Consider the following 10,487-nt stretch of genomic DNA (forward strand, 5'->3'; position numbering starts at 1 on the left):
GTTTTTCTAACATTTTTTGCAATTGAATTTATCATTAATCTATTAAGGTAGATCACAAGAAACAGTTAGGTAAATCACATAGTAAAGTGGCATACTGATATATGAAATTGTAAAATATTGCTGTCCGATTCGTATATTATTGCACTATAAAAATCTTAATAGTAGGTAGGTATATATGATATTGTAATCAGAAAAAATATATATTCATTATGTTGATTTTGGCACTAAACTTCTGAGTGTGATGATACATCCAAAAGAATTCGAACACCATTAGATGCCAACGAAGGATTTAAATTTAATAGCCATGTTGTGTGACCTTACATTACAATATGTTATTCTTGTTATGGAGTAATTTTTGAAGCATGTGGCTGGATTTGTAATGCAAACTTTGTGGTTTGGTAGAGGTACTGCAAAAATGAATTATTCATGGTAATCTTGGCAATTAACAAAGAGAGATGTTTGTCCATGCTGGAAAAGCCATGGATCAAGTTAAAAATCAACTTTCTGCTTTAAGAAATTTATTTAAAGTATTTTAGGGTATTTTATAAAATTTATCTAACCAATTACTGCCCCAAGATAATATTAAACCAGGTTTTGAGACTAATATTTCTATATTAAATCGTTACGCAGGTCGTAATTGGCCCGCGGCCCGCAATTTCGGAACCACTGATTTACAGGCATTTATTACTGCAAGTGATGTAATTAAATCAAATGCAATGTTTTGGTAATATGTATTTCATACAATATAAGATACAAACATTGTCACGTCGATAACAATGAAACAAATAGTTAAGAATCCCGTGTAAATTAGTGTTGCCAAGAATATATTATCTATCGTCTGTAAAGAAAACAAAAGTTGAATTGTCATCGACATTCATTAGATCTAAAGTTTTGTCATTGCTGATGTACCGTGGGATATAGAAGAATTCTCCGTTTTACAATCTTCCATATAATCACTATCTTTCTCTGGACGTTCGGTGCTGACGTCGATTTGTTTATTTCGCAGAAATTCCTTGTGTCTCTTCCCAACATACAACAACGCTGCATAGAAAAATGCGTTGACCACTGCTAGGATCAGAACAAGATACATCTGAAATATGGATTGAGTTTTAATTATTTTTTATCTATTATTTACGTAAAATAAACACTTGAGATTCTCAGATATTCAAATTTTTCCGTCAGCGTTCTCTCTAATGAAGAAGGTTCCATAACATTACTCTCCGGCCTTTAATAAAGTAACATGTCAGCAAAAATGAAATGCAAGTCATATGCTAAGCATACTGCTTCTTTTACTATCTCGAGTCTAACAAGATCGATCCTTTTAGGTTTAAAGATTGTTTGGAGCCATCAACAAAGAAGGTGTATGACAGAGAAGTCCGCATCGGACCTCAGTTTACAGCATTAAAATCACTTTTCCGGAATCGGCGCTTTGGGCGATTCTATGGTAAATTTTTACTACACTGCGGGTATATTTTAAATTTAAGCATTAATAAACGGAGGAAGCCTTTTATTAATTTCCACGTTTAAATAAATACATGTCAAATAGAACCTCAATTTTCAACTTTCTCAATTATATGCTGGTTCATTGTAAACTACAAATTGGTTATTGGGAGGAATCTGCGTATCTCTTGTCTCCTTAAATTATTTTTGCATCATAAATTGATTGTAGTTTCTCATTTTATCTTGTGAGTTCGATTAAATTTCAACCACTTCATCTCCGATGTGGTGAGACGTTCATACAATAATTGAACAAACCGTCTAATGTATGCCAACTAACTTGCCTGGATATTAACATATAATCAGTAAAAACAATGAATAGGGGCACTTTGAAGCGCATAAATATATCTATAGTTTTCATGCCAAAATTGTTTCACTTTATTGTAAACTTGCATCTAAAGCCCCTCTCTCTCTCGAGGAAAATGAACCACTTCGACTCGTTTTGATATAGGCTACAGTATGTATAAATATTAATTTCATCAAGTGGTGTTGAGCGATTCCGCCATGTGTGGCGGAATCTAAATATTAAACAAAAAATACGAGGGGAAGTTGCTATATTCAGCAGGATCTTTTAAATACAATTTCATTACCATAAAATCCCGGTATACCAGTTTCATCATGGTCATCGCATCCTACCGAAAAAAAGATAAATGAAACAAAGTAAAAGAATAACTCACCACACTAAACGGGTCAATGTCAAATAAATATCCTCCTAATGGAAGCATTGTCAATGATCCAACAGCATTTCCGATGTTACAGACAAACATATACGTACCGGATATGTTAGTTATCTGCGACACCCAAGAAACTCCTAAATTTAAAAAAAAAAGATATAAAATTACTACGTGTTCAGTTGACAGTGTGATCTTCTATTATGTAACTAAAAAACGAAGACGAGCTAATATAAAAAAAAAGTAATTAAATGACCCTGTAATACTTTTTCATTACAACATTGTACAAAAACAAACATAGGAAAATACCCCAACTGGAGTAACAACATAACGTCACGCTAATAACCGAATTGCGTAAGTCATTTTTAGCAGTTTTGAGAAAAACGTAAAAAACTTCCTAATGATTTTGTTATGCAATTGAGAGTCAATAATTTGCCATGGTTCAATTTTTTGATCGTAGCCGGATTTAAGTTAATTTGTATGACGCAGTTAAGTGACGTCATAATGGCGCACTGTGACTTAGGCAGAAATGTGTCTATGACTTGGTGACATACGCAATTTGCAACTTCACTATATGCACCAGTCCTGAAAACTAAACATTCCAAAAACGAATGTAATTCTCAGTATCTACAATGTCTAATCCCCAAAATAGCTAATCAGTTTCAATTAAATCATTTTTTATGTTTAAAAATATATATTTCATCAATATAACACGTTCTGCACACCCACCGAAATAGGACTAAGATTAAATATAAAGAATAAAACAGCAATGCACCCAATATAAAAGCCAACCAAGGTAAATTTGACTCGGACAGTGAATATCACAAGTGTACGTCTTCCTATACTGTAGTAAAAATTCAAATTAATACGCGCTAAGCTAGAATCCGAGATGCAAAAACTCGAAAATACTTCGCCGAGGTTATTTTGCCTTTGTGACGTCACAATAGTACTGCGGTAAACAAGGATAATTCATTATGACGAAACAATTGCACAAATGTGCATGTCATACTAAATCTCCATTTTTATGGGTTTCGGAATTCCTAAAATAAAATCTGAGTTAACAGACAGGTGCGCAGCATTACATAAATACCTATTTTATAAAAAACTCAAAATCGCCAAAAATGACTTACGCAATTCGGTTATTAGCGTGACGATAATATGCTAGTTTGTACCAATATGAAACCAGAAATTGTTCTGTTCGTGAGAAAGTTCTCTTGTTTAGACCGTTTAACGTTTCAGTACAGACTTGGGTTTGAAATGAGCAGCTGTAGTTTTTATGCCCACTGCGATTATTCGTAAATCTTCGATCAACTTTGTTTGGGTGGTCAGATTCTTATTCAATCTTATTGCTGGGTCGCAGATAATGATATCGAAGATTCGGTTTAAAAATTGAGCATGCTTGCAAATCTGTTCCACAATTCTCGTCGTGCTGTGAGTTTTTATTTAGTTATTGTTATCACGTTCGTAATCACGTTTCTCATTCGTAAACTGTGGCCGGATTGGATGAAAGCACGCAACAATTCGATGATAATTGGGCGAAGCGGTTTTAGTCCCTAGAAGGATTTTATTGAGCCCATAAAGCCGTGCACGGACAATGAGCTTAAAAATCAACGCCGCGCAAAGCTTGAAGTATTACCTACGTTTAGTCTCTTGTAAGTCGACATCCTTATTTAGTTAACTGCAATATAACTGCATTTGACATAAATAACAATAAGTAAACGATGCTGGTGGACCTGGAGAGCATGGAATTGCAAAATATACTATGAAATCTCTAACATAATCCTATAAAAGCATACCCGACAAAATTAAAAATGTGAAGGCTAAGTGATTTCAATTTACCAGAGGGGTAGAGCATTGCAGTAGTGTATCCATGTAATGCGGAAACGAGCCATGCCAACCACGCAGTATGTTCACCAAAAATGCACATAAAAATCTGAATGGAAAATTTGATGATGATGGTGAATAATAGCAAAATTTGTTAAATTTCATAACGCATTGTAAAACATAAAAAAATAAATGCATGCGGTAAAATGATAAAAAAAAAATATATAAATAAAATCTTGGAACTTGTGTAGGTGTACATTGGTAAATGGGCTATTGAATGTGATCATATTGATTGGAAGAATTATCATAAACCTCCAGTGTTATCAGATTAGTGTTTTACCCTTTTGATCATTTTCAGAAAAAGCAAAATCTCTCATGACCCCGCGCCCTGGTACATCGATTTAGTGCTTAGACTATTTATACTGACAAGGAAACTAGCTCACACCAAATCCGAATTCCAACAATTGAGTTGAAAGTGGGTTTGAATTTGATAATTACATTTTGTACTTATATATCCTACTTGTACTTATATATCATATAGGCTTACCATATCAATGATGCTCCCAATAATACTTGCTATTATAATAGTTCTGGGTTTGAGGAAGTTTGCTGCTAACACTCCACTTAATCTGCCTAAACCTAGTCCAAGCCAGAAGACTGAGTTTATCTGGGATGCTTGTTCAACCTTAAGAAAGATATAATGTAAAAAAAAATTAGAATACTTGATACTGTATTTGTTCTTTCTTACGAAAAAAAGTTGATTGAGATATATTTATTAATGAAAGTTGCACCATACTTACAGTGAAATTCAAATCAGAGCAGAGAGAAACCGAATAAATATAACTGAAAAAAACATTTTCTGTAGAAACACTGCAGAAATAATATCCGACCACCAACAGAAATAACCATATGACATCCTTAATTGGTTCTTCTCCTCGGTCTTCTGACGCAAAACCTTTATCCTCAATGGACGAAGCCACCCTACCTGCAACAAAATAGTTTTTAAGTTCCACAAGAACATATATATGTCGATACAAATAAACACTATAGTTAACATTTTACTTTCAACATTCAATATTGCTAAAACGACCAACAGTATCGAGACAAAAACCATCCAACATGCAGCAATCACGTAAGCCCAGCCGACAGGGTTGAAAGCGGCCTGAAATGAAAAATAAATATTTACGTAGTCAACAAGGGTTCAAATTAAAGTCATTAGTTCTTTAAATCAATTTAGGAGATCACCACATTCAAAAGTCACCCAGTCAAGCTCTTATTTATATGTACAAATAAATTTTATAACATTTCTGTGACCCGAGCTATTGATAAGCTTAAGTCAACGATCTCTAGCAACGGTGAATTTTTTCATTCTGTCGCGCTTTTCTTCTGGGATTTAAAGGCGCAATTCTGTCATATGGCATTGGACTTTTTTGTTCTGTTTGTGCAATGGTCATTAAAGTAGATTAAATTGTGAGTAAAGTCTGAATGAACTGACTTGCTAATGTTTTACTTACGATAATAAATTATCAGCAGCAAAGGTCGAATGGTTTATTTGGGATTGAACTCATCAAGTTTTCCTGATATTGTGCTTCAAGTATTTCGTTTATCGATTCACGATATATCATTCCATGTTTCTAATTGGATGATAGCGTTGAACACGCTGTACTTCATATATATTAAGCTTTTAGTATAGATTTGCAAACGTACAAGTTAGCAGAAAATAACCTGCTGTTTTTCAATGCGTATTATTTTATGTAATGCATTGTCTAAATAAAACTGACCGGCGTTATCGCTGTCGTGCTCAAATTACTGTGCGGATAGGCCGCGGTAGTTGTCATTGATATCTGATTCGGGCAACTTGCGTCTGCTGAAGTCTCTTCATCGGCCATGGCAAGAAATGGACTTGCTTCAATAAAAAAAAAGCCAGCATTATACTCATCGCAATATAGAGTGTTCTGTCAGAATGACGAGAGAGTGAGAATTTGTACCTCTTTTAAACTGAGGCGTACACTGCGCAGTTTTGCGCTGCACTTTATTATAATTCTCAATTTTGAATAGCCAAATCTATCGTTTTCGAGCAGTAATGTAACATATATACTTATATTACGTAACAGACATGCCATTTCTGATGTTTTAGCAACGGAAATCTAAAAACATCGGCATAAACATGCATCTAATTGTTAGTGAAAACTACTTTGACATTTCATTATAAAAAAATTATTTTTGAAAGTTCAAATCATGCCTCAATCTCAAATATTACTGTGCAGTATTATGTCGCTATATCATATTTCATAATTAATCGAATCTTACATACCCATTAAAGGTGCGATAAATGCACCAACGCTGTACATGAAGTGAAATAGTTGGATCTGGGCTCGAGATGCCTTTTCTCCCCACAATTGTAGTATTAATGCTTGAAGACCTATGTTGAGATTAAATTGTTAATACAACATATATATATATATTATACCAATGACGCTAAACAGTTAACGGCAAGCATTGTTTATATATTGATATCACCTGCATCCAGATATCCAAACATAATTCCGCCGAGGGTAATATCAATTATCAAGACCCAAAACTGTGATATCCACGGAACAGCTAGGTCGACAAGACCAAGTATTCCTATTCCAGCCCCTGAAAAATGAATATACGCCACATATACATGTCAGTCTATTCTTGGGAACATTATAGCAAAATCAGCAATTTGTTTAAAAATAGTTTTTTTTGTCGTAAATTATGATTAAATATCATACAAATATAATAAGAGTTCACAATACCTAGCATTAATAAATGTCGAAAATTCGGCCCGACTAGATTTTTCACAACTCCTCCCAATATTGAACCAAATAAAATGCCAATAGATCTTCCAGAAAACAGAGTAGAAATTTTTGAAACGCTCGCTCCTACATTGTCAGCTAGGTATAGTAAAGTTGGTCCCGAAATTGATGTAAACACGCCCTAAAATATAATATATATATACATTTAAAGACATATCAGTTATTATAGCATCTAATAGAAAGTTCACTCTCACAAATATTTAGGGTATAGTAGAAATTAAGATTTAAAAAACAATAAAAAATAAACCTCGAAGGTAGACAGATTCAAAATGTACCCAGAGTCTAATTTCGTTAGCATAGTTTGTTTTGTATAGAAAACTTATATAGAATATTACCATCCCGATTCTTGCGAGTGATATAACTGATATCAAAGTAATGGTCCATATATTCAGTGAATCCATAATGTCGTCTTCTTTTTTAAAATCCCATACACTAAAATTTCTTTTTCATACTCGACAAAGGTCGGTTGCCATCAAAACGCTAATGTACCCAGTCTGTTAGTGCCAGTTTGCATTGGGCAAACAATCCATGTAATATTTATTGATCATTAACATAACTTTTTTTGTAAAGGGCAATAAATCGAATGTGAAATGAATACAATAGAATTGACCATGCTTTCAACTTGAATTATGTTGAAAATTGAACGAGGTACGTAGATATGTATACAGAGAAATATATTTACTCTGCCGGAGTGTGTTTGATGCGCATATCAGTTTGTTGACTTAATTGCTCCAGATCTCCTCCCGAACATACAATTTGAATAACAAATTTCGGCATTATTTTTGTGTAAACCGTTGTTGGTGTTGGTATTTTATTTCCACGCTTTAGTATATTATTCAAAACAGGCCTATATCATGTGAGCCATTTTCAAGTCTGGGGAACATGCTTCATTTTCGTTTTGGATTCGACCATTTTTAACAACACAAATTTCAAAATGACTAACAACAAGATTGCGAAATAGCTGACTAGTTATCATGGGATTAGTTATTATGGGAATCTTTTGATTTGATTCAGAACGATTAATATGAAACACTGAACTTTGGTTGGAGTTCAATATCGCATTGTAATGAGATATGTACCAACTCAAGAACCCCATGTTTGTACATATATATTACTGAATGGGTCAATTATCCATTTCTGAATATCCAATTCATATACATCGTTGAAACTTCCATGTCATTGTGTAATTCTTGGATATGCTATCTCTGCGTTTCTGCAAGACCAAGTGCTCAATATTGAGCTCAGGGCCAATTCCACAAGTTTTATTAGATTGTTTACGTCTCACTGTATATATGTATAGGTAAGTTCATCAAGTTTAGAGAATATGTCTGCCAAGTTAGTGATACCATTCTTCACTCCTATAACATCTTTCGCGAGATTCGGATCGCAAGTTTGAAGGAGTTCAACAGCAGTATCAAAAAGCGATTAAAATCGTGTGAGACCTTCCTTGGAAAGTCATCTTACTTCTGTATGTAATTGAGACATTTTCATTCTGTGTAATTGTAAATGTAATTGTACTTTGCTAAAATGTTGGCTCAATTCCACTTTCAATTATACCAGGGATCACCAAACTACGGCGTCCTTTCATCTGGCCACAATAACACGAAAAAGGGCGAAATATTTTCCCAAGGGGTGTTTTCCAAGAATCGCCTTCCTTTTTCATTTCGTAACATTAGACAATCAGCAAGAAGCGAAAAAGTGACGTAACAATATACCTTTTGCATCCGTTAAGACACTCAGACAATTTTTCAGTCGTGGTTGTAAACAATACCTCATTTTGCGATTTCGAATGCTATTCGTTAGTTTGCATTTTGACGAAAACCCAATAACGTATTGGAAGAAGAAATCTGAAGAAGTTCCCAGGCTTGCTTCTTTAGCCAAAGATTATTTGGGACTAACAGCAACATCAGCCCCGTCAGAAAGAGTTTTTTCAATTGCGGGTAACTTTTATACGGCAAGAAGAAGTTTATTGGGGTCAAAAACTTTTCGCAGCCTAATTTTTATCATGTGCAATCCAACAGTTTTTGAGCACGTGAAACTGTAACTATTAACCAAAATGTTATTGGACAGGTTAGTGGACACAAGATCGTTTTGACCAAAACTTTGGGTATTTTGTGTTGTTGTTTTTGTTCTTTGATATAGTGAAAAGTCGCTTTTCTCTTCGATTACTGGACCAAATGATCTGAAATTTTCAGTGGCTGAGAATGGAATTATTTTCTAAACTCCGTATGAAATCTGATATTTCGTCCAAGATTTCGCTGTATTATTTTATCCATGGGAACACTGGCTGTCTGGTTTGATTCTTGCTACGCGAAACTCGAATTTTTTTGAGGGTAGAGGTAGCGTCAAGAGTAAGGACTGCTTTGCTTTGTGTAATGTGTCCATATATTTGAGCATTGCTTTGTTGTAATTTTAAATGTAATTGTAATTCGATATTTTTTGCACGGAGTAATTGTAATGTAATTGAAAAATTTAAGGCTGTAATTGAACTGAATTACTGTAATTGATCCAACTCTGGCCTAACCCAGTGGTTCCCAACCTGGGTGTCGGTTTTCTAGGGGGTTGCGAAGATCTTGCAAAAAAGTAATACAAAGCATTAGATTGAATATTGTCAATAAAATGCTGTGGAACGCCGGGATTTCGATATCAAGGGTTTTACTGTCGGCTAGGCTTCTACTCCATGTTGTGTCATTGTCTAACTTCGACGTACCAGAGGAGTGTAAGATCAATTTCTTGATTTTCGTTTTAATTCAGTCGCACGTGACCTATTTTGCGAAAAATTATTAGCCCAGTTCTGGTGCTCCATGTTTGAATCCTATCCACAACTGGCTGGACTAGCTTATTAGCCCAGTTCTGGTGCTCCATGTTTGAATCCTATCCACAACTGGCTGGACTAGCTTTCCTAATTCCGCTACCGTTTGCCACAACGTACTTGTGCGAAAGCGGTTTTTCAGCTCTTCTTCATATAAAAACAAAGGCACGAAATCAAATGCTAGTCGAGGATGATATGAGATTAGCTTTGTCAAAATCTCAACCACGAATTAAGCAGTCGGCTACGAGGTTTCAATGCCATCCGTCACAATGAGAAAAACTGCAGCTTGTTACACAATACTCAATTTGCCGCTTACTTTATTGATAAGTATATAGAAAGTATATATAAACCTCAAAAAATTCGCCTGATATTTTACTATTGAAAATTTTTTTACGATTGTGTTTTTGCACATGTTTGAAGGCATCATTGGACACGTTTAGTGGACATAACGATCGTTTCAATATTATGTTGGTATTGTTATTAATTGTCTCCATCATTTTAAACAAATCGCTTTTCTCTTCGAATACTGGACCAATTGCTTTGAAATTTTCAGTGGTTAAAGATAAAATTTTTCTCCAGAAGGCTATTACTTTTTTTTCGCTATGGCGGCATCAAAATTATTGCCATTGGGTGGCGCTACGTGTCCATATATTTGAGCATAGCTCTCTTGTTTCTACTCGAATTATTCAACCACGTGCCGCTTGCACAGATAGTCTACTGATAGATAATTTTTGCCTAATTACTTAATTAGTCACGTCGTTCGCAAGAATTTCGATTTCCGCAACCAAACTAAAGCTCCTCGGAAGGCAAAATGACAATACAACTATTTTTTGGAAACATAAC

General features: G+C 34.6%; 1 protein-coding gene across 2 annotated transcripts; it reads right to left on the reverse strand.

The window, feature by feature from the left end:
- Positions 1-355: 355 nt before the first annotated feature.
- Positions 356-7,315, reverse strand: LOC120343490 (sodium-dependent glucose transporter 1A-like). 2 transcript variants are annotated; one of them, XM_039412685.2, is made up of 12 exons: positions 7,168-7,315; positions 6,773-6,953; positions 6,513-6,629; positions 6,307-6,414; positions 5,774-5,898; positions 5,055-5,154; positions 4,793-4,977; positions 4,540-4,677; positions 4,008-4,101; positions 2,175-2,308; positions 910-1,090; positions 356-838 (listed from the first exon to the last, which is right to left on the reverse strand). In XM_039412685.2, exons 1-12 carry the CDS (start codon positions 7,231-7,233, stop codon positions 828-830), a joined length of 1,440 nt encoding a protein of 479 aa, XP_039268619.1. In that variant the 5' UTR covers positions 7,234-7,315; the 3' UTR covers positions 356-827. The 2 variants fall into 2 exon arrangements, with proteins under 2 accessions (XP_039268619.1, XP_039268618.1); XM_039412684.2 differs by having other exon boundaries at positions 356-1,090.
- Between the last annotated feature and the right edge of the window lie 3,172 nt (positions 7,316-10,487).

This window comes from Styela clava, chromosome 3 (assembly GCF_964204865.1).
Source record: "Styela clava chromosome 3, kaStyClav1.hap1.2, whole genome shotgun sequence".
In the NCBI taxonomy this organism is placed as follows: Eukaryota; Metazoa; Chordata; class Ascidiacea; order Stolidobranchia; family Styelidae; genus Styela; species Styela clava.